Consider the following 24,347-nt stretch of genomic DNA (forward strand, 5'->3'; position numbering starts at 1 on the left):
ATAAAAAAATAAAAAAACAGAATACGTTGATTTGCAAATCTTTCGACCTATATTCAAATTGAATAGACTACAAAGAGAAGCTATTTAATGCTCAAACTGATGAACGTTATTGTGTCGTCCCCCCCCCCCCCCCCGAATACTCTCTCTTTTTGAATTTGAGGCATGCAACATGTTCCAAAAAAGATGGGACAGGGGGAACAAAAATGAGGAATGCTTAAATAAACAAACACCTGTTTGGAACATTCCACAGGGATACAGGTGAATTGGAAACTGGTGAGCGTCATGATTGGGCATAAAAAAAAGCCTCCCCAAAAGCCTCAGTTGTTCATAAGCAAGGATGGGGCGAGGTCGTGGCAGTAGCAGCTTGCTTACACAAGTGAATTTGCTTATTGTGTTTTATTTTCTTTTTTAACCATTTGTTCAATAAGTGATTGTGCACTGGTGGCTGTTGTGTAAGCCAATTGTGCTTTGTAATAAACACATTGGACTTTGTTATCCTCTTTTTAAGAGCGACATGATCCAACTTTGGACATCTTTTACGCACTCCTTCCTCCTGGCTCGCCACCACTGGGCCAACTTATTTTGAGTAGTGTGCGAGTCTAAAATAACACTAGTCCATGTGGAAAAATGATCAAATTATACCAGTTATTCGATGAATTGTTTCAGCCCTATTTGATAGAACTCTTGTAGTGGATCCTACTGAATAGTGCAGATGGATCCAATGTTGTGGTGAGTTGGTAAATGCAGCGTCGAAAGTGTTTCCAATTTATTTCAGACACACTGGTTCAAGTTAAGGATATCTCCACCATGGTGATCATCTTTGGCTTTAGTTTGACAGCCTGAGCGAGGATCCCTCCGTCACCTCCTCCTAAAATCAGCACCTCCTTGTCAGCGTAGTCCTCCTTTCCGCTGCCCATAATAGCTTCCGTGTAGGGCAAGTCGCTCTCAGCCAGGTCTGCATGGTTAAGTCGTTTTCAAAAAATTACAATTTACACACAACAATCAATTCTGTCAGGGGACTATCCACACTTACTGATATCTCCGTTGAGGACCAGCATGTTCCCAAACTGCTGTGAGTGCAATATTTTAATATTTTGGTATGGCGAGTCTTCGTCGTACAACACGCAGTCTATGTCATACTCTGTCAGCCTTCCATCAGTGGTGGGCCAGTAGCGGTCCACTTTTGCCCCTCGGAGGAGTGGCGGCAGTCTGGCAACAACAATAACACGGAATCATCACGTATGCAGCATGCAGCCTCAAGGTGATGCAACAAATTGGAGTCAATTGGCATACCTCTTAATGCGCGTTATCTTGCCACTTAAGAGTACCTTTAGTTTCTTCTCCAGTATATTTAAAAGCTGAAGAAATACAAGTTGTATAACATGAACAAGGTCTCTGGTCTGTTTTACTGAATCATGAAAAAAATGTGACCTACATTCTGTAAAATATATTTTTATTCTTTTACAAAAATAGATATTTTTAAATGCACATGTATGAGTGTGAACATCATAAACCAGGTTTCATTTCAGTTTTTACATGCTCAGAGGGCACTACTACATTTATGAAATGTTGTGATTCAATGTACATTTCTGGATAAAATGTTTTTGTTTTTTTATAACAGTTCATCTGAGGTTTTATAAATGTTTTTTTTAGAATTTCATAGAAAGTCTGATAGTCTAACCAGCACAGCACAACTTTACTTGACCAGTTTTTCTTGCAAAAGCTCTCCAAACATTATTAATTGTTCCCCCTAACATATGTTCTTTTTCAATTTGAATTAGTTCTCAAATGATGCATCATTTTTGTACATTAGATTATTTCTAATTGAACAAAATTGTGTTGACTTTCTAGTGACTAAGTTATACTGGCAAACACATTTGTATGTAGTAGTATTTTTGCATGTGTATGTAGTTAAAGGCACCTACGTTGTCTATTTGAGCAATGTTATCCCCTTCATAACACTGCAGGTCAATAGTGAGCAACCCATGGAAGTGCACCCGCAGAATAACAAGCCTGAGGAGTAAAGAGGCGAAAATAAATTGACAAATTTATAAAGTGTCATTAGCTTTGCTAAATGGATACTCCACAACAAGATCAATAAGCTACAATGTTTAATGTCACTGTCATTCAACTTTGTTTTATTAGATAAACAGTTATTGTTCATTCTTAAATATTGACCTGCCGTTCTTTCCAACAAATGTGGCGAGGTATCCACGCCCATCTGAGTCATGTACAGTCTCTGTCATTTCCTGCTCGTGGAATATGGACAGCAGGCCTGGGACCGTTGATGCAGAGTCAACTGAGAACAAGAGAGCGTACACGGATGAAAAACTATACTTTACACAGATTTTATCGGCCTTATCGGTATCGGCCGATAATTTGCTAATGATAATTGCTTTGATAATTTCTGATCGGCTTGAATGTCACAATTCGCCGATCCAATCAATGACGCCATTGATCGGCTCATCAAAATAAATTTAATCCGCGCCAATCCATCGTGCAGAGTATAGTTTATTTTTAGCCTTATCGTGTGTCTTTTGACATAGTCCTGTAAATATCTGACGGCCAATAAAGTTATTTAAAAAATAAATAAATAATAAATTCCGGTGGTGTGGAACAGACAAGTCTGAGACAGACAACATGTAATGCCCGGATCAGACTACAAGACAAATTTGCCCTTTCATGATTGTCAGACTACTGCAATAGAATCTTGTATTCCGAGACCACCGCATCCCGTTCTTTCCAATCACTGGGCTTCATCGTGTCAACGCAAATGCAACCGGATACACTTGTTCCCATGGCGACGAAAACAATAATGGATCACGCCGTGTGTTTGTAAGAACAAAATGGGGGGAAAATGTGTGTTGGTGGTCACCGGTGCTCAGGAGAGGACGTTCGTTTAAGGCTTGCTTCAGGTATGTTCACGTACTTTTAATACGATACAGCTCGCGAGCAGGCAACAAAAACGTTATGTTGCTTAGCAAACTAGTGCTAGCACGAACGGTTGTACATAAACATGCCGCCGTTCTGTCGAACCATGCTCTAAAGTAATTTAATTAAAAATAAAGTAACTTAATTTCAGTAAGTTAGCACCCATTATTTCTGTCATGTTGTAATGTTGGTTTGACTTGATTGATTAGAATACATGACCTGGCTAGAGCAGTGATGTCTAACCTTTATGGAGGCCAGGAACAGATTTTACAATTGAAAAATCTCACAGCACACCAACAAAAAAAGTGTCACAAAAAGTGGATACATTAATTACTGCATTTACTTCCTGCCATCTCATAAAATACCACTCATTTGTTCTGTCTGTCACTATGCCTCACTGGCATAAATAGAGGAACAAAGATACATCAGTTATTGTAAATATAATTTTTTAAGGTCTATTCAGGGGTGCTGGAGAGGAGGGTCAGTCGGGAAGTCGAATCTCAGATTCCGGAGGAGCAGTGTCGTTTTCGTCCTGGCCGTGGAACAGTGGACCAGGTCTTCACCCTCGGCAGTGTCCTCGAGGGTGCATGGGAGTTCGCCCAACCAGTCGACATGTGTTTTGTGGACTTGGAAAAGGCGTTCGACTGTGTCCCCCTGTGGGGGGTGCTTCGGGAGTATGGTGTACCGAACCAACTGATACGGGCTGTCCCTCTACGACCGGTGTCAGAGTTTTGTACGCATTGCCGGCAGTCAGTCGGACTCGTTTCCAGTGAGGGTTGGACTCCGCCAAGACTGCCCTTTGTCACCGATTCTGTTCATAACTTTTATGGACAGAATTTCGAGGTGCAGCCGAGGCCTAGAGGAGGTCCGGTTTGGTGGCCTTAGTATTGCATCTCTGCTTTTTGCAGAAAAGAAAGCACGGCCTGCCACCGGAGCTGCTGAGACAGTTCTACACAGCGGTCATCGAATCAGTCCTGTGTTCTTCCATCACAGTCTGATTTGGTGCTGCTACAAAAAAGGACAAACTCCGACTGCAACAGACAATCAAAACTGCTGAAAGGATTGTCGGTACCCCCCTACCCACCATTGAGGACTTGCACGCTGCCAGAACTAAGACAAGAGCGTGCAAAATCCTCTCGGACCCTCCGCACCACGGTCACCAGCTCTTCCAGCTCCTTCCCTCAGGTAGGCGCAACCGATCAATGCAAACTAGAACTAGCAGACATTCCAACAGCTTCTTCCCTCTTGCGATCAACTTCTGAAACACCTAACCTATAATTCCATTACAACATGCTGGCAATTTTTTTACTTGAGCCAATTACACATTACCCGTGCACTCACTGTAGTTGTCTCGCCATGCTGCACTATTTGCATATACTGGCCACTCATGCCAGAGTAGCATCTGCTCCATTTGCACACTGATTGAGGAGTGAGTATCTGCAACATTTGCACAACCAACATTGTCCCAGATTATCGCACTACTCATCACTTTAAACCGCATACACTCCTTGAACTCTCGGCGCCCTTTGCACAATGGCCATTGCACTGGACTATTGCAATATTTGTCATTCGAACTGCTCTAAGTGCTAGAGGACTCTGCATCTTTTTGCACAATTGTCAAAAAATAAAAATAAAATAAATGTCCCGGCATTACCAGATAACTAGCAACCCTTAACTGCTCAGTGACTGTTTTTTTTGTCAATGTCTTTCTGTCTCCAAAGTGTTCTGTAAATTGACTGACTGTTGTCGTACTAGAGCGGCTCCAACTACCGGAGACAAATTCCTTGTGTGTTTTTGGACATACTTGGCAAATAAAGATGATTCTGATTCTTATTCTGATGATGTGGTTCTGTTGGCTTCATCAACTCTCACTGGAGCGGTTCGCAGCAGAATGTGAAGCGGCTGGGATGAGAATCAGCACCTCTAAATCTGAGACCATGGTCCTTAGTCAGAAAAGGGTGGAGTGCCCTCTCCAGGTCGGGGATGAGATCCTGCCCCAAGTGGAGGAGTTCAAATATCTTGGGGTTTTGTTCACGAGTGAGGGAAGAATGGAACGGGAGATCGAAAGGCGTCTGCAGTGATGCGGACTTTCTATCGGTCCGTTGTGGTGAAGAAGGAGCTAAGCCGAAAGGCGAAGCTCTCGATTTAACGGTCGATCTACATTCCTACCCTGACCTATGGTCACGAGCTGTGGCCATAGCTCGTGACCGAAAGAACAAGACCCCGGGTACAAGCGGCCGAAATGAGTTTTCTCCGCAGGGTGTCCTGGCTCTCCCTTAGAGATAAGGTGAGAAGCTTGGTCATCCGGGACGGGCTCAGAGTAGAGCCGCTGCTCCTCCGCATTGAGAGGAGCCAGATGAGGTGGCTCGGACATCTGTTTAGGATGCCTCTTGGACGTCTCCCTGGTGAGGTGTTCCGGGCACGTCCCACCGGGAGGAGACCCCGGGGACGACCCAGGATACGCTGGAGAGACTACGTCTCTCAGCTTACCTGGGAACGCCTCGGGATCCTCTCGGAAGAGCTGCAGGAAGTGGCTGGGGAGAGGGAATTCTGGGCTTCCCTGCTGAGGCTGCTGCCCCCGCGACCCGACCTCAGATAAGCGGAAGACAATGGATGGATAGGGTCTCGAAAGCATCAAATAATACTAGTAACACCTCTTATATCTTATCACTAGCACAGGGGTGCCCAAACTTTTTTGCCCCAAGACCTACTTTAAGCAGCCAACCTCCCGCGATCTACCTTTTTTTTTGGGGGGGGGGGGGGGGGGGGGGGGGCACGACCATGTCCCCGGTTTGAGAGCGCAAAGCACTACCAGTGAGCTAAAATTCTGAGCCACCTACACAGCTCAGCACCAATGTATGTTGATGTACCTTGCATCACCGCATGAGCCAATCTTGCACAACACAACATAATTAATGTAAATTTTTGTGTCATTACCTGAGTTTACTCCGATAACTTCAGCCAGGGATGCGTAGTCAGTGTTGTATTTTTCATGCACAGTCCTAAAATGCCGCTCCACATTTCTGTTCTTTGGTAATGCGATGGCAGACTGGCACATGAGGCATACGCATTTTGAAAATGTCATCGTGAAAAAATACTCCTCGTCCCATTCCGTATGAAAGTGGTAAGTTTTTGTCTATGTCACGCGATGTCATGCAATCTATCAATACTACCTTCGCGGTCGACTGGTCGATTGCGATCGACGCATTGAGCACCCCTGCACTAGCAGAATAACAAAACATTTGATTAATGTCTCAAAAGAGTGCATGATTATTTTTGACGAATAGCTTGTGGCAATAAATTTTATGATTATCTAGTTAAACATTACAGTCAACAAACCCCAGGAAAATCCATGCATCCATTTTCTGAGCTGCTTCTCCTCACTTGGGTCGCGGGCCTGCTGGAGCCTTTCCCAGAATACTTAATTTTTTTAAAAATAAGTTATGTTTAAAACATGTGCTGCAACTAATTATTATTTTAATAATCTTAAATTATAAATCTTTAATATATGTCGCTATATCCAATGAATTTGATGATTTTGTTTTTATTTCCATCCTTTTTTTTGTCAAAAAAAACAAAAAACAGGAATTTGTTTTAAATTGCCAGTGCAGAAAATGCACAAACATGCATTGATTATGATTCATTTACTGGTTTGATCCATGTCAGAAATTAGGTAAAAAATATTAATAAGTGGTACCCCGCCTCTCGCCTGAAGATAGCTGGGATAGGCTCCAGCACGCCTGTGACCCTCGTGAGGATAAGCGGAATGAAAGATGAATGAATTGTTTACAAAAGTAAAAGCAGATGTTTGCAAATGTCTTATTTTGATTTAACACAAACATAATCACTGTATTTCATGGAGGACGACAGCAATTGGAGAATATTTAGTGCCAAGAGGCTGAAATTCCCAGGATTTGGACAATTTTTAGTTGAACACGTTTTCAGTCTAAACGATTAATAGATTACTATAATAAAAGTTAGATTAATTTGGTAATTGATTTGTTGTCGATTAATCATTGCTCCATCTAGTTTGTCATCTTTGTCCACGATTCTCCCTGTTTGCTGCTTATCCACTGACGCTAGCATGAACATTATTACAAACCTACTTCATGGTACTTCATATAACCTTGTTTTCGTCCAATTGATTTGTCAATTTTGTTGTTCTCCTACTGTTGCTTTGTTTGTTTGTGTTGGTCATAGTCTTGTTTATGTGTTATATCGTTAGCCTAATAGTCTCGTTATTTTTTTAACATTATCCGAAAACGAGAAACAGCAACAACAACAAAAACAAAGTCAACAAACAAGAATCAGTTGGCTTGACTCAACCTTTGTAGTTTACCATGACCTGAATGACTGAGAATCGGCAAAGACAAAGAATACACTTTTTTTTTTTTGCAAGCACATTGGTGTCTATTATTGATATTGTGACAGACACTTCTTGGGCATTTATGCGAAGATTAAAAGGGGACAATGTACCACAATTATTTATACCTACTTCCGGTAGCACTGCGCTGTATTCCACGTGACCGCATGACGGCGCTGCCATGACCAGCAATGACAGAATGACAAAATATTCCATTGACATCGTTTAACAAAACTGACCAACAAATGACGCATAAATTAAAATGTTACTTTTAAAACCTTCTACTGTGCATTCACGTCCAACACTGAGCGTTGGAAAGATAAATGTCACGTCCACATGCATTTGTGTGGACGGCGTTGCATTCAAACCGCTAGAACATTTTGAAGGGCAGCGACATCGTAGCAGGTTAACGACGAGAAATTAGCCAGCTAGCTTAGCATGCAGCCCTCCATAACCACGAGCACGAGCACGAGCACACTTCGGTGACCGGGACCGAGCCGCCGGCCGTCCTCTTACCTGCCGTCGAGAGGTTGAAGTCGAGAGTATAGTGTCGCATTGCCATGTTTGGAGGCAGCCGTTATCCATTCCTGGCGTGCGAGTGCGTTTAAGTGCAGAGCCGAAGTGGGAGGGCCCTGCTGCTTGTTGCCCTGCCTCTCCAATACACTTCCACCGCTCCGACCATAGATATCGTCCGACCCGGGCAGCCGAACACAGCGTCAACGCGCCCACAGCAAAGAGTGGTGAAATGAAGCAAGATTGTTATCCACCCTATCTGAGGCGGTTAAACGCTCGTCGTTTGTACGCAGGACAATTGAAGTCTACCTTCAATAAACGATTTATGTCACCATAATGTGCCTTTGAGACGCCCGCATTTCACCCCCGCCCCCCAAAAATAAAAAGCTTCTCCTTTGAACTTCATATTCATTGTAGTTATTTTATGTTATTAGAAATTCATATTGGTCAAACTTAAAAAAACTATGACAGTGTGGAAATTTTTGCCTAATGTTTGCATTTTATGAGCACATGGACCTCCACTTAGCAAGCTGACTGTGTACTGATCATATTAATATTTCACTATGACAGAGTGGACATGTTAAGCTTCACAACATCCAACATCCAGATTTGAAAAGGACAGTTTCACACCACACACCCACCCGGCCGCACCCGCGACCACAACCACAACCACACCTCTGACTTCTGCGTTAACCATCCATGAACAGGATGTGAGACGCAGCTTCAAACAACAGAAGATTAACAAAGCGGCAGGCCCGGACCATGTGTCCCCATCCTGCCTCAAAGTCTGCGCGGAATAGCTTGCTCCAGTCTTCACTCAGATCTTCAACAGATCTTTGGAAATGTGCGAAGTTCCATCCTGTTTCAAACGCTCCACCATCATTCCAGTCCCCAAGAAACCTGCAATCTCTGGTCTGAATGACTACAGGCCTGTCGCTTTGACATCTGTGGTCATGAAGTCCTTTGAACGTCTCGTGCTGGACCACCTCGAGAGTGTCACAGGTCCCCCTGCTGGACCCCCTGCAGTTTGCCTACCAAGCGAACAGGTCTGCGGATGATGCAGTCAACATGGGACTGCACTTCATCCTAGAACACCTCGACAGTGCAGGGACCTACGCGAGAATCCTGTTCGTGGACTTCAGATCAGCGTTCAACACCATCATCCCTGAACTCCTTTCAACCAAGCTTCTCCAGCTCAACGTCTCACCTGCCATCTGCCAGTGGATTTACAGTTTTCTGACGGGCAGGACACAGCAGGTCAGGCTGGGGGAGGCCACCTCATCCACACGCAGCATCAGCACTGGGGCGCCCCAAGGTTGTGTCCTCTCTCCGCTGCTCTTCTCTCTCTACACGAACGACTGCACCTCAGCGAACCCGACTGTCAAACTCCTGATGTTTGCAGATGACACCACTGTCATCGGCCTCATCAAGGACGATGACGAGTCTGCATATCGACAGGAAGCGGAGCGGCTGGAGCTGTAGTGCGGCCGACACAACCTGGAGCTGAACACGCTCAAGACTGTAGAGATGATCGTGGACTTCAGGAGGCATCCTTCGCCACAGCTGCCCCTCACGTTGTCCAGCTGCCTTGTGTCAACCGTCGATACCTTCAAGTTCCTGGGAATTACAATCTCTCAGGACGTGAAGTGGGCGACCAACATCAACTCCGTCCTCAAAAAGGCCAAGCAGAGGATGTACTTCCTGCGGCTTCTGAGAAAGCACGGCCTGCCACCGGAGCTGCTGAGGCAGTTCTACACAGCGGTCATCGAATCAGTCCTGTGTTCTTCCATCACAGTCTGGTTTGGTGCTGCTACAAAAAAGGACAAACTCCGACTGCAACGGACAATCAAAACTGCTGAAAGGATTGTCGGTACCCCCCTACCCACCATTGAGGACTTGCACGCTGCCAGAACTAAGACAAGGGCGTGCAAAATCCTCTCGGACCCTCCGCATCCCGGTCACCAGCTCTTCCAGCTCCTTCCCTCAGGTAGGCGCTACCGATCAATGCAAACTAGAACTAGTAGACATTCCAACAGCTTCTTCCCTCTTGCGATCAACTTCTTAAACACCTAACCTATAATTCCATTACAATAAGCTGGCAATTTTTTGACTTGAGTTTGTTGTCACATTTCTGTGGGGCCAATTATGTATTACTCGTGCACTAACTGTAGTTGTCTCGCCATGCTGCACTATTTGCATATATTTGCATATACTGGCAACTCATGCCAGAGTAGCATCTGCTCCATTTGCACACTGATTGAGGAGTATCTGTAACATTTGCACAACCAACATTGTCCCAGATGATCGCACTACTCGTCACTTTAAACCGCATAGACTCCTTGAAGTCTCAGCGCCCTTTGCACAATGGTCATTGCACCGGACTATTGCAATATTAGTCATTCGAACTGCTCTAAGTGCTGGAGGACTCTGCATCTTTTTGCACAAATGTTTTTTGTCAATGTCTTTATGTCTCCAAAGTGTTCTGTAAATTGACTGTCTGTTGTACTAGAGCGGCTCCAACTACCGGAGACAAATTCCTTGTGTGTTTTGGACATAATTGGCAAATAAAGATGATTCTGATTCTGATTCTGATTACACACAGGGCGACTGGTTAGAGCGTCAGCCTCATAGTTCTGAGGACATTAATTGGAGACTCTAAATTGCCCGTAAGTGTGAATGTGAGTGTGAATGGTTGTTTGTTTGTATGTGCCCTGCGATTGGCTGGCAACCATTTCAGGGTGTACCCCGCCTCCTGCCCGATGACAGCTGGGATAGGCTCCAGCACGCCCGCGACCCTCGTGAGGAGAAGCGGCTCAGAAAATGGATGGATGGATATTGTTTTAAAACTTGTCACAGTGTGACAAGATTAACCAATCAAAAACTGTAGAGACTGTGTCAACCATTTGCCATACACTCAAGCTTCAGTACACAGCAGCCTCTCACAAAAGAAGACTATTATGCTGTATTTTTTTGGCTACATTATTTCACTCCGGTTAGCAACAAACGTTAAAAAGAAGGAATTGTATAGCTCTCAAGACAAAACAAGGGTAAACATATTCAACAGAGGTGTTCTACGCGGTCAGTATCCAGCCACCCACCATTACTGTACCTTTACTTTACCTTTAATATGATGAAAATCACAAAACAAGTGTAAATATTTACATTGTAACTAGTCTCTCTTTCAGCCTCCTTTGAAGACAAACTAAATTCTGACGGCAATGTCATTGAAAACATCAGTGTTTCTTAGAGAGATAGTTACCCATACATGAAAAAACAGAGTAGTTTTAGCGAATAACTTACTGTGGACAATAAAACCATGATAAAAAATCTGTATCATTTAACATACACTGTACTTAGCAGAGCAGTGTGTGGGACATGCCAAATTGGTCTTAAACAAAGGAAACACATTTAAAAAAGACTCATTGTACTTGGATATGTGCAAATGTATGACCACTTTTTAGAAAACCTCAGAGTTTCATTATTTTGCTACATTTTCATGATGACTCAGTGATTCTGATGAAGACACAAAGCATGTTATTGTGATATTGGCCCTTCAGCCTCATGTGCGGTACTGCGTACAGTCTTTTGTCCTCACAAGTAAGACCATTTTGCACACTAGTAAATTTTCCCACTACGAGTGCCACTTTTGGCCAACTAGTATGCAATTAAACCTCACTAGTAAATTATTGTGCTGCAGTACAAACACTCCTAACCCCAACTAGTAGGGATGAGTCACGTACTAGTAGCCTCGGTGCACCAAAATGCCCACTTGTAGTTTTTGCCTCACTAGTGACAGTTGCCCTAATAGTATGCCAAAGTTGTCCTACTAGTAAGATTCTGTAAGTAAGTAGTCACTGATGGTGTAGTGGTACATTCGCCTGACTTCAATGCAGGCAGCGCGGGTTCAGTTCCCACTTAGTGATGGTGTGAATGTGAGTGTAAATGGTTGTCTGTGTCTAAATGTGACTGGTGACCAGTTCAGGATGTAGTCTGCCTTTTGCCTGAAATCAGCTGGGATAGGCTCCACTACCCCATGACCCTGAACAGGATAAGCGGTGTTAGGAATGGATGGATTCTGTAAGTAGTATACTGCTAGTGCGCTGAATTATCTTCCCAGTGATAACAGAGAATGTACGAGTACATTAACCTTCAACTCGATATCACGGAGAGTGAATAAATGCTGCTTTCCAGACATTTTTTGCATATGTGTTACATCCAGTGCCAGTATTGCCCAACCTATATTGAGGCAATTTAAAGCACATATTTTACATTAGAAAAATCTCATACCACCAAACAAAACTGTCACATCAAGTCTATGGAACTAATTGATGACGATCTTGTCTCAAAACTCAAGTCAATGTGAGCATGCTTGAGTTGTTCTCTTATATTAATGGTAACATGTGGATACACGTTAATTGTACATTTTGCTATCGAGGGGAAGCGCATTTAATTGTTCCGCTAGTCACTCAACGTCGCTGGCGTAGCTAGCTGAACTTAGAAATTCTAGATAAAAATTATAATAAATCATTATTTTCAGCCCAATCAAGTGCAATTGGATACATTTTCATGCCACACATGATGATCTCTTGCGGCACAGTGGTTTGTGAGTCACTGCTGTAAACTGTAAACAGTAATTGCATCAAATCTGCCTTTACCAATATACTATACTAATGCTCACTTTGGATTGTCACTGTCTGTATTTGTTGTTGAAGTGGTGCAGAACTCAACTGCACTGTGTTGAAAGGAGTATGCACTGCTTCAATGCAGAAATCCCAAGATCTTAGAATATGGCACATTACTGCACAAAACAAGCACAATCATGAAGAGATTGTTAAATTAATACCTCTCTGATAGTGTTAATATAAACTAAGACTAGTATCTTTGTAAAGGGAAACTTGTTAATGACACAGCTCTTGTAATGGATCTCAGTGAATTGTGCTAGTGTACCTAAAAAAAAAAAAGTGTCTTTTGGTTATACAATGTATGAGGCCTTTTGCTTTCAACAAAAACAGGCAGCATGTTTCCTTTAATCAGTTTTATTCCTTTTAAAATTCACATAGATACACAAATATGATTTCTTTGAACTTAATGTACAAATTATATGAATACCACCAATGTACACATTTGGTCAAACAGTAGATGATGATAAGGTTTAGGTTGCAGTTCGGTGATAGCAATCCACGTGGGGATGGGTTCTACAAGTGTTGGAAGGAAATGACATTTACGATTATTTCTAATAGCATTCGCAATCACTGACAGTGCCGATGATGTTATTAAAAAAAAGACAAGGTTTTGCACAAAACCCATTTTTTTTGTATTGGTTGTCATGGTGACAGAAGTATGCATTTATCCTTGAAATCCAGCTTTAGGTCCATGTACACGTCTGCTCTTTGTCCTCGCTAGTAAGACGATTTAGGGCACTAGTATAATGACCATGTCTTACTGGTAACATCTTACTACTGATTCTACCTTCGACTACTGCACATTACTGTACACCCAAGTAGAATGACTAGCGCGCACTAGTAGGACAACTACGTTACGAGTGAGGCAGAACCGTGTGGTAGATGACAACTGCATGCTACGAGTACAACTAGTGACATTATAAATGTGCAAAAAGGTCAATTAGTGAAGTTTTTGACTCATGAGTAACATGTACAGTAGTTGGTATACTAGTGCACCTCAGTCCTTTTCTACTAATGTGCTAAATTGTCTTTGTAGTAAGGACAAAGTGTGTACTAGTACATGGACCTCACGATGGATATTAAATAAATGGTTGGACAGCTTACCATACTATATGACATTTCTGCATACTAGTAACATGACTAGGGTGCACAACTGCTTGTTACTAGTGAGGCAATACTGTGGACCTCTATGTGCTACAGGTACCACTAGTGAAGCGCTAGCCGTACTATTAGATTTTTGTGATGTCATTAGTAGTACTAGTAGCACAGTTATTAACTAGTGCACAGTTTTCCCTAACTAGTAACATGAAGTCAATGTTGTAATGTAACGGAGTACAAATACTTTGTGACTGTATTCAAGTAGTGTTTTCACATATCTGTAGTTTACTTTCTTATTTATATTTCTGGCAACTTTGACTTTTACTCAACTACATTTCCTCTGCAAAATGTATCCTTTTACTCCGATATATATTCCCTAACTATGTTCGTTACTCATTTTCTTCTAAATAAAATCTGAAGATAGTTGTGCAGCCTATAGGTAGTCTTCCACTAGCGCGCGAGTACAATGACCTTAAGCTGATATGGGATAAATGCTGAAACGGCGTTCCATACAGGAGAGGAGGGGACTGTCATGGTCTTCTGTCAGCATCATCCAACAGCAAACGGCAGCATATCAAAAAGTAAAGCCGCCACAATCAAAAGCGTTAAAGTCAGCGTCTGCCATTTCAAAGTCAAAGTTGCTGAAGTGAGGGGAGGTGATGGCGGGGCTGTCTGTGTGGTACGCCGCCGCCGGACCCCCGATGTCTGAGAAGTCTGCGTTAAGAGGAAGGTCAGCTGCTTTGGCGTCCAGGCTGGAGGGCGAGCACGAGCCTAAGTAGCCCATAGCGGAGGAAGCGGCAGCCCCTCCCATCAGCAGGTACACGGCCCTCACTGCCTGAGCGTTGTTGATGGTGCCGTGACGCAGGCAGCCCGCTGAGTGGCCTCCTCCTTTGTAATATTTTGTACGTGGAGAGCTCCTGCCTGTTTGACACAAGCGACATGATATGGGCATGTACTTTAAAGTCCCTGCAAAGTGAAAATAAACATGTTCTAAATTTGACACAGAGTGTTGTTAACAATTTTGCCTTATTTGAATGATGAATGTGTTGAAACCAGACCCCCACTCAACTATCAACTTCTAATAGAAGGATGCTACTTCATCTAGCATCTTTCTTACGCCTCCACATATCTACATGTTTGAGCCACATTAATATATTCGCTTAAAGTCTGCAGTGGATCGAATATATCTCACTAGGTCTTCTTGTGGCTTTTCTATGCCATGAGAACAAGGAACTCTAAAGCGGCCACACCAGCCCAAAGCCTGGCCGTCAAAACTTTTTTCCCGCCCTTCTCCTCGCTCTTCCGTCCTCCTCTGCGTGACGTGCAAGCACTCACAGTCGACAAACGAGGCGCTCTAAGCCGGCCCCACCGCTGGACTATCTGAAGGGAAGATGCACGTTAAGGGTGTAGGCATAGATAGGTAGCTAACTGCACATCGCAGTTGTGTCGGATAAACGCTGAAAGAGAATGATGGTGGTCAAGTCTTACACAGTGGGGGAACAGAATAATACAAGATATTTTTTCTGGTCGTGTTTACGTGGCCACTTGTTGTTCAGTTGAATTAGTGCCCCAAAGCTCAGACAAACACAATATAAGGAAACCATCGCAAACCATCTACACACATCATATCTAGGATTGACTCACTACACTTCAAATAAATGTGTTAAAAAAAATAAAAATAAATAGATTTTTCCACATATCTCCACATATCACCACTGGATCCGCTGAGGTACATTCTGCATTTTTTTTTTTAAAGCTGTTCATTGGCAGATAAATACATCACAATGCATCTGACCTTTATCCTTTGGGGAACCAGTCAGAGGCCCCGGAGAAGGAGCCTCTCCATTGCTGATTGGTGGAATCGGTGTATCTTTGTCCTGGATTTGGTCCTGCACAAGGTCTTTTAGAGCGATGCAGAGCGGCGGCACTTGATGTCGCTTGCAAAGACCTAGGGGTGACGAGACACTCTATGGGAAAAGAAACAAGGTTTGGATTTCCGTACATGGAACAGGTGTGCAAATGTGAATGTCCTCTGTCTATCCATCCATCCATTTTCTACACCGCTTGTCCTTGTTCGAGTTTCCAATAACTGAAGGCTATATATATATATATATATATTGTGGCTAGTAACTTAATTATTATTATAAAGCTGTGACTCACCTGTTTCACCTTTTTCAGCACATTCAGCCATTGACTGCAAAACAAAGAAGCAATTATCTTCACACATCTCAAACATAAGAAATGGCAAGGTTCAAAAGGGTAATAATTTGTGGTATTATGAGTACATTGCTAACACGATGCAGCAAGACAGTACAATTTACATTCTTGTTGTAAACGTTTGCCTCACAAACTTAAAAGTGCAGTTCATGCACAAACTCTGTGCGAATGCTGAAAGACGTCACCAAGCTCAAATGCCACACAATGAGTCATAGAATTGAGAAATGTAAAGCAGTTTGGAACTGAGGTGGATTTTTTCGATTTATTGAACAAGTCTGAGTGTCATAGCAGCTGCGTACAAAGCCAAGACAATGAAAAAGCCCCCGAAAACTCCTGGATCTCAGTTCATAAAGGTTTAATTCTGTGGGCGTGGAATTAGCTCCGTCCTGGGTGCCCCCGGGAGGTGGGCGCTCCCTCATGACCATATTTGGAGTGTTAAACACATGGTGGCACTCTGTGTCCGTGAAATAACCACAGACTGGCTTATTTTATAAAATGCGAAACGGTCCTATTTGAAGACCGGGACGCCTGTTGTAAACCCAAGACAGGTTACTGTCTGGGAGGAGAAGGAAAACCCTAATAAACCTACAAATGGTTGAAGGAAGTCATTTGATGTAGAACTACAAAGAAAAGATGGTTGGCGTGAGTACTGATCTCAAAACACTTGGTCCTCTCAAAGGAATTCTGACTTCGGCACTATTTAAATATACTACAGAACATCAGAGTATATCAACGCAATAGCATTATTAGCATCGCCGAGTATTTCGAGTTAATACTCGTACTGTTATCGGTCTGCAAAAAAAGTAGTGTCAAACATCCCTTGCATCAATTAGTTGCAGATTTTCACCATTCGGGAATAGCGGGGCAACACTGTAATAGAATAATAATATTTAAAAGGACATTATTGTTTTTAACCCCCTATAGCGTTATTGCATATGCTGGTCACCAATCAGTACGGCTGACAGCAGCTTTAAGGAAACGGTGGTGGGGGCAATCAGACCTGCAGTCAGCAGGGGTGTCGGTCAGAAGGAGCAGGTATTTATTTTGGGTCAAGATGAGAGCGAAGCAGCAATCTCGGCTTCCACCGGCGGGCAGCTTTGGCAGGTCTAGGATCTCCTTGCCCTCCACAATGGCCTCACAACTGCTCTGCAGAAGGACCAGCTGGTCAGGTGCAGCTGAAGCATGGTGACACACAAGGAGGCTGCCTTCAGCTGTCAAGAGCAGGAACCTTTTCTTCCATTGCTTGAAAAGAAATCCACCTTAACAGGAGAAGTTAAAAAATACAGATAATTGTTTCCCCTCTTCAAAAGCACACTTATTGACTGTATAAAGCCATGCTGCAGTAATTGGTGATCCCTGGCACATTAGTGTGCCGTGAGAAATTATCGAGTGTGCTGCAGAAAATGATCCAATTTCACTTAATTGGTCTGAAATTCTTTATTTACTACAAATATAATGTATCTTTATTCATCTATCTATGCCGGCGACATATAGGGTCAGGGAGGACAATTCACTAGAAGGCAGAGGTTACAATAGAACTACTACTGTATGTACAGTATATACCTTTTTCCATACAACAGAATAATAGCTTTGTGTTCAACTAAATAAGACAAGTTTTCCTACTGAGTCAGTCATTGTTTTACAGTAGATCATCATTATATGCAGTTTTTGCGACATTTTTGTTTGAGATATTTCTAATGTAAAATATGTGCCTTGGCTCAATAGAGCTTGGGAAACACTGTCATAGATGATGGGAACATGAGGAGCTGCTGGATTACAGCATGAACACGCTGTCAACAGATTAGAGGCAGTCAGATGTTTGGCGGATCAACGCACTGCACCAATCAGACCATAAAAATAAGATTGTGCCTCTATCAAAATCACACCCTCACATCTGGATACACACCGCACATACAGCCAAAAACATATTGGGGAGTACTTAATGAAATAACAGAATTACAACAACCGGCTGATTAAAACATACAACTTGTACTTTTCACGCTCATCTATCTATGGTAAGACAGAACTGTGACATCTCAGTGCACTTTGTACTCCCATCCATCCATCCATTTTCTGAGCCGCTTATCCTCACAAGGATCGCAGGAGTGCTGGAGCCTATCCCAGCTATCTTCGGGCAGGAGGCGGGGTACACCCTGAACTGGTTGCCAGCCAATCGCAGGGCACACATAAACAAACAGCCATTCGCACTCACATTCACACCTACGGGCAATTTAGAGTCTTCAATTAACCTACCATCCATATTTTTGGGATTTGGGACGAAACCGGAGTCCCCGGAGAAAACCCACGTAGGCACGGGGAGAACATGCAAACTCCACACTGGCGGGCCGGGGATTGGTCCTCAGAACTGTGAGGCAGAAGCTCTAACCGGTCGACCACCATGCCGCCCACTTTGTACTTGTGCATAACAATGAAGCAACACTTTGTTGATAAGATGGGAAGAATTATCCATCCATCCATTTCAACACCGCTTATCTTGGTTAGGGTCGCTGGACCCTGGAGCCTATCCCAGCTGACTTCGGGCGAAAGGCGGACTACACCCTGAACTGGTCGCCAGTCAGTCGCAGGGCACATATAGACACGGACAACCATTTGCACTCACATTCACACCGTCACTGAGTGGGAACTGAACCCACGCTGCCTGCACCAAAGTCAGGGGAGTGTACCACTACACCATCAGTGACGGAAGAATTATGGAAGAAATATGAAAAAAAAAAAAAAATCATCAAGGAGCTGCAAAACTGTCACAAATAATAGTCAGAACTGTCCCAACAATGTACAAATAAATTCTTGGACTCACCATACATCCTGAGTGTTCCTTGATGGATCCCGGAGACGCTCATGTTGACAAGCAGCCGTGCTCGACTGACTGACTCAAATGCAGCAAGCAGGATAGGATGGGTGGATAGCACATGAGGCTTGATGTGAGTTTAATGCTCTGCCTTAATCCTCGTTCAGCTGGGACGTTTCGCTTTCGCACCAGAAGAGATTGTAATTGCACGCACAAACAGTCGTATTGCGCAGGGATGTTGCCTTTACAGACTCTTGTGATTATGGACTTATCCCATTACGACAACAAATTTTAAACAATCGAACAACAGTCAATACAAGAGCTGTATCAGAAACATTTCAAATAGAGAATACGGACCAAGGGAAAAAGCACTCTTTTATGTCCCAGCATTACTGTGGCCCAAAATGCACAAAGCAAGGTCCATAAAGGCTTGCTTGGATTGGAGTTTGGTGTGGAAGAATCACAGACGCACTTCAATATCCTGTAGCAAGTCTTTCAAGGTAATATGAGTCCCAAGATTTTTGTCACTCACTGACAATTAATTGACCAAAACATTACAAACTACTCACACTATGATGCAGTGCGAACCAACTAAATACAACCACAAAAATAAACCTTGTTCAAAGAATACCTCAAACTGAGCATTCTTGTCTCTGCAAAGGCAGATGTTTTTATTTTATCATTCATTTTGTTTCTCATTAGACATTCCAGTTATATTTAATGAAGTAGCCAGTGAGCGTGCGCTTACAGTGTAGTGATTATGTAAACACAATTCTGTTTTGGGCGACAGCGGCTAAAATCTCTAAAGCCTCGTCAGCTCATTTCTCCTCCAAAGCTGCCTAGCAGCGAACAACCTGCTGAGACATCGACTGTAACTATCAGCACGATCAGGTTGAAAACAAATACATGTAAAAAGTGCTATTTTTATTATGCTGTTACTGATGACTGTACCAGTGCAGATGAGTTGCTGATATGAACCCACATTTGAGTACACAAAGCCAAAGGTGAAAAGATCACATGACTACATTGATCACCATTTGAAAACATTAGATCAAAACAAAACTACACAGAAAAAACATATTCAAACCAATAAATAATACATGAACATGATGAATGGACTTGAAAAAATTTTTTTTTATCGACTCCAAGTCTGATGTTCAAAATTTGGGTTCTTATTAAAGCACAATAAAAATAGAATTGCTTAATTTCTTCCTTCATACACTGATGGGGGAAAAAACATCAGGGGAGTGTCTCACAGTGACTGTTTTACTTGCTGTACTGTATGTTCGTCCAGTATGGCATTTCTCTGTCAAAATAATCCCAAATAATAAAAGCAGTTCTTAAAGTGTTGTGTTGTACTTCAAGACTAAGACAGCTGATCTTCATATTGTTTTCGGAAACAGTCTCCAGCGGGAAAGAAGTCCCAGCAACGCTCCTGGTACATCTTCCACACATATGACTCCTAATATCAAATTAAAAAGAGGCAAAAAGAAGAATTACAGGAGAAAGTTGATGCCAGTCGCCAAAAAGGCTGAAAATAAAATAATAAAATTTTGAAAAGGTCTAATGCTCACCTGTCCAGTGTGCTCAGTCTCATCTTTGTTGATAAGATACATTAAGAAGAACCTGAAAGGGATTACACATTTTAAAGGTTTCCTAATTGTACATGTATGTAAATACTTGGGCCTGACCGATACAGATTTTTTTTTAGGTCGATGCTGATTCCGATATTTAGCAGAATCAAATTCTGATAACCGATTAATCGCCCAATTAATTACAAAATATACAGTATATATCTACGTATACTCACATGTAATTGGCCAGGTTGTGCTCATCCAGTGTGTGAGTCTCGAATCCATGTGGTGTTGTATCAAAGTAATCACTCCCAATGCCGCATATGAAGCATTTTGTCTGTAGATAAACAACAACAAGGGTTAGTTAAGCCACATTGTACTGATAATTGGTGCTGGGCTGCCAAGTCATAATAGTTCAGTAACATACTTCCATGTCTTCTTTAACCTGCTCTTGTTGATCTCTGAGCTCTCCAAATGCATCAATGATCAAACCTACAGCATATGGGCGCACAAAAATGTTTCATGTAAAAAGATTACCTTTTGATTGACACTGTCAAATATGAATTCATTTAATTTACCCTGCATGAATTCTGTCAAAGAGTAACTAATGTGTTTTTCTGGGAAATGTATGTGAGTTTTACAATTTATCTCCAAGGCGTTAGGGGGAGAAGTTGAACGGTGGTTTCTTTACCCTGGATGATGGCCAGCAGGATGACAATGACAAAGAAGAAGAAAGTTATGTCAAAGACCACTCGGTATAACTCATATTCGTCTCCGGCGGGATCCTCAATCTCATCCCCGATGCCTCCGCCAGCGCGCACGCCCACATACATGTGGAACAGATAGCACTGTGGAAAAATGGAAAAATGTACTTGTGACTTCGGGAGCAGACGTGAGTACTGTTTATGGAGGTTAGTCCGGGCTCAACAACCAGTGATGCCATTTTGAGTAACGAGCGAAGTAACGTGTTCCTTTTCCCAGGAAAGTAATTAGACTACAGTTACTTCTTCAAATCACCAAACATTACTTTTGCATAATCAATCTCTCTCAGCAAACATTAATTTGTTGCTGATGTTTCGAACAAAGAGCAGTCCAGCCGTGCAGAAGCATTTATTTTAGACCACTCTTTTTTCAACAAAAAGAAGAAAGCGATTGGGAAGTAATTGTTTATTACACAATGCACAGTGACGGAGCAGTACCATAAAAGTGCAAAGAAATGCACGACTTCACTGTCGCCACACTATTTTCGTTATTTTCCTTAGTAAAAAGTGTATTTGATCGTTGTTACTTTTTTATTTACACATTAAGAATACAGCTTTACTGCCGTGTTAAACACGCAACGCATTGTGGGTTAATTATTCATATTCATTCATATTTCATCATCGGTCACGGCGGTTAAGAACTGACTCACTGAAGGACTTAAAATACTTAGCTTAAATCATATTGACAATGAAAAGTGACAACTCTCAACTTTGTTTGGGAGCTGGTTTGACGCGCTGCACGGGCGACGTCACGTAGTTAAAAAAAAAAAAAAAAAAGGTTTTCTTGCTCTTCGCATCAAAATGGTGGGAGCAATAGTGTGTCACTCCCTTTCACGTTTACGTACACGCACGCACAAAGGCACACACACGCACACGCATGTCAAGTCTGCACTAAGTTGCTGATTTAATGTGGCTTCAACTACACTAATATTGAAGTTATTGGTTCATGTTGATGACATCATTCTGTAACTTGTGTGGCGTACATTGCCAAGTGATGGGTACGGTTAAGCTAATGCTTTTTGTACTGTGGATAAGTGATATTACTGCCACTTGGCAGTTGCTGAAACTAACTAAAAAGTTACTTTTTTCTAACTTTGTTACTATTGAAATCAAGTAATCAGTAAAGTAGCAAAGTTACTTTTTCAAGGTAACTGTGGCAACACTGTCAATAATGACTCACGGTCATCATGTCGTCACATTTCATATCAGGTTCATCCTCGTCTTCACTCTTGTTGTAAAACTTGCGGAAGAAGTTGAAGGCCACCACGGTGTACAAGTACACCACAACCGCCAGCAGGCCCACTGTCATCATCAACTAAAAGGATATGAGCACAGTTAGCATACCAGAGAAGAGTTGAAGTCATATTAGGACAAAGCTCTTAATAAATTAGTTGATTAACAGTCAAGAGTAAAACCTTTAGTTCCCTTTTGAATCTTAATTGTAAATCTTACTGGATGGAGCAACCATCTATATTTTCCTCCATTTTCTCTTCCTGTAACTTTAATGGCCATGTGCCCTGAAACATTTGTCCATATAATGCAAATGGAAGTTTTACACAGCAAAGTTACAACCCACCGTTCTTAATCATGTTTTTATGGGCACAATTTTTGGACCCATTCTTGTATTGGATCATATTAGTGTGTGAAGTTGAACCTAATGATGTAGCTGACAGTTCGGAATGATGTTTTTTTTTTCTTTACGTGCCTGTTTTCCATTGTGTGTCACTGAGGACAGAATGGTGCGCAGGGTCTTGACACCCATGGCGATGTCCAGCAGGTGGCATGCGAAGAAGAAGTTGTTGTAGTGGCCGAGCAGGGACATAATCATGTACCAACATAGGTAAAGGAAGGTCTGAAAGACAGCCACAGTCAAAGATGAGCTTCGGGTTACGCAGATGGAAGTAATCTCTGGAATTCTAATGCACCGGCAGTTCCGCTAAAGGCAATGGAGATCCTAAAACCCGTTGAGCTAGCTCAACTTGAAAACTTAATATTGAAAAACCATTAGTATGAGTACACATAGTACACATATGTGTTTATCTTATTGCTCTGACTAAAGGAAAATATTTTATTGCTCTGACTAAAGGAAATAAAATCCGCGTAAAATCTTTATTGTTGTGATTGTGTGCAAGGTTTCTATACAACTTTAGCATTATTATATTTGTAGAGGCAGAACATTTGGTATTGCGTATTATGAGAGGTATAACAATACATGTTGTGGTAAGTTGTAGAGCAAAAACATCATATCTACTCTGATAGCTTTTGTGTACTACAGTGAAGTACAAGTTCATTGCGCTTACACCATCTGTGAATACAACTCCAAACTTCCATATCTGGTACTTGATGTCTATGGCAGTAGCCCTGAAAAGAGAAACACACATTTAGACCACATTTTATTACTATTTTAGCCCTCTGAAGTATCTTATTTATCTTATTTTTGTACCACGCAAATATTGCGTTGTCTGATTCCTCTTGTTTCTTTTCGTGCTGCTGACTCACATCCAAGGACGCCAAGTCGACACCCAGCAGTTCAGCGATTCTTTCTCGGCCATAAATGTCACCGTATTTATCTAAAACCTGGATGCAGATATTGGACCCGAGCAACAGGTTGAGACTTGTATTTTAACAACAAAAAAAGCAAATCAACTCACCTTCCGTTTGACAAACTTATCCCAGTAATTATTCGGGAAAGAGCTGAAGGAGGGAAAAAGGAACATGATTGATTGATTGTTGATTGAAGTCATTTTAGATATACAGTACATGTGTATTCCCTCTGCATGTGTTTCTGCTGATAGACAACTGATGTGTTTTTCCACATACGGCGTATTTAGGACCAGTCGATCCCACTGGCCCTTGATGTCTTCATCTTCCGGCTGCTCTGTAATGAAGAGGCCGTCAAACTCCAGCTTTCTTGCAAGTTCTTTCTCCCGTTTGAAGATCACCAGTGGAATCTGATTTTGAAAAACAGGCAAATATTCTGATAAGGGACAGTTCCATTGCATCACATTGATGATAACAGTAAAGTTGGGCCTACTTTGAGGCAGTTGTAGCCAATGATGCAGATGAAGGAGATGACGGTGTGCAGAATGGCGAGGAAGGACAGTGTAGGCTGCATGTAACCGGTGCTCTCCTCTAAATAGAAATACAGTGGCACATCTTCCTCATCCTCATCCCCGTCGCTCATTCCAGAACCGTCAGCCTCATCTCCAGAACCATCAAATAGACCGGACCCTTCAAAGAAACCGCTTCCCTCTGCAAGCCCGGAACCTTCCATGTCTTCACCCTCAGGCGGACTGTCAGACACCTGCATCAAACAGATAATGTGAAGTATTATTATATTTCCAGTACACGCACTTGCTAATCTTATTCAGACAAAAATGCTGCACTAGAAACACCTCT

General features: G+C 42.4%; 3 protein-coding genes across 3 annotated transcripts in view; all 3 read right to left on the reverse strand.

Moving 5' to 3' along the window:
• The window catches only part of sms (spermine synthase), a 15,825-nt gene extending 7,858 nt beyond the window's left edge, over positions 1-7,967 (reverse strand). Inside the window, exons 1-6 of the mRNA XM_061701988.1 lie at positions 7,811-7,967; positions 2,179-2,299; positions 1,926-2,013; positions 1,294-1,358; positions 1,034-1,209; positions 799-955 (exon numbers count right to left, since the gene is read on the reverse strand). Of these exons, the coding sequence (XP_061557972.1) occupies positions 799-955; positions 1,034-1,209; positions 1,294-1,358; positions 1,926-2,013; positions 2,179-2,299; positions 7,811-7,856 (653 nt within the window). The 5' untranslated portion in view covers positions 7,857-7,967. The remainder of the gene's footprint in view (positions 1-798; positions 956-1,033; positions 1,210-1,293; positions 1,359-1,925; positions 2,014-2,178; positions 2,300-7,810) is intronic.
• Positions 7,968-12,827: 4,860 nt separating this feature from the next.
• LOC133416072 (uncharacterized) lies at positions 12,828-18,724 on the reverse strand. Its single transcript, XM_061702712.1, has 5 exons — positions 18,623-18,724; positions 16,805-17,063; positions 15,748-15,781; positions 15,383-15,554; positions 12,828-14,508 (listed from the first exon to the last, which is right to left on the reverse strand). Exons 1-5 carry the CDS (start codon positions 18,663-18,665, stop codon positions 14,162-14,164), a joined length of 855 nt encoding a protein of 284 aa, XP_061558696.1. The 5' UTR covers positions 18,666-18,724; the 3' UTR covers positions 12,828-14,161.
• A 547-nt stretch (positions 18,725-19,271) lies between these two features.
• The window catches only part of LOC133415578 (ryanodine receptor 1-like), a 50,967-nt gene continuing 45,891 nt past the window's right edge, over positions 19,272-24,347 (reverse strand). The window contains exons 93-104 of the mRNA XM_061701703.1: positions 23,983-24,252; positions 23,769-23,899; positions 23,600-23,642; positions 23,392-23,525; positions 23,249-23,309; positions 22,654-22,800; positions 22,129-22,263; positions 20,879-21,035; positions 20,615-20,679; positions 20,424-20,524; positions 20,188-20,239; positions 19,272-20,075 (exon numbers count right to left, since the gene is read on the reverse strand). Of these exons, the coding sequence (XP_061557687.1) occupies positions 19,980-20,075; positions 20,188-20,239; positions 20,424-20,524; positions 20,615-20,679; positions 20,879-21,035; positions 22,129-22,263; positions 22,654-22,800; positions 23,249-23,309; positions 23,392-23,525; positions 23,600-23,642; positions 23,769-23,899; positions 23,983-24,252 (1,392 nt within the window). The 3' untranslated portion in view covers positions 19,272-19,979. The remainder of the gene's footprint in view (positions 20,076-20,187; positions 20,240-20,423; positions 20,525-20,614; positions 20,680-20,878; positions 21,036-22,128; positions 22,264-22,653; positions 22,801-23,248; positions 23,310-23,391; positions 23,526-23,599; positions 23,643-23,768; positions 23,900-23,982; positions 24,253-24,347) is intronic.

This window comes from Phycodurus eques, chromosome 17 (genome assembly GCF_024500275.1).
Source record: "Phycodurus eques isolate BA_2022a chromosome 17, UOR_Pequ_1.1, whole genome shotgun sequence".
NCBI classification, from domain to species: Eukaryota; Metazoa; Chordata; class Actinopteri; order Syngnathiformes; family Syngnathidae; genus Phycodurus; species Phycodurus eques.

Excerpts from the sequence above, each read along its gene's own strand:
- LOC133416072 (XM_061702712.1), bottom strand. The coding sequence starts at position 18,665 with ATGAGCGTCTCCGGGATCCATCAAGGAACACTCAGGATGTATG. Across the intron at positions 15,555-15,747 it reads TGCTGAAAAAGGTGAAACAG|AGTGTCTCGTCACCCCTAGG; the intron begins GTGAGTCACAGC and ends CTTTTCCCATAG. Across the intron at positions 14,509-15,382 it reads TGGTTCCCCAAAGGATAAAG|GCAGGAGCTCTCCACGTACA; the intron begins GTCAGATGCATT and ends TGTGTCAAACAG.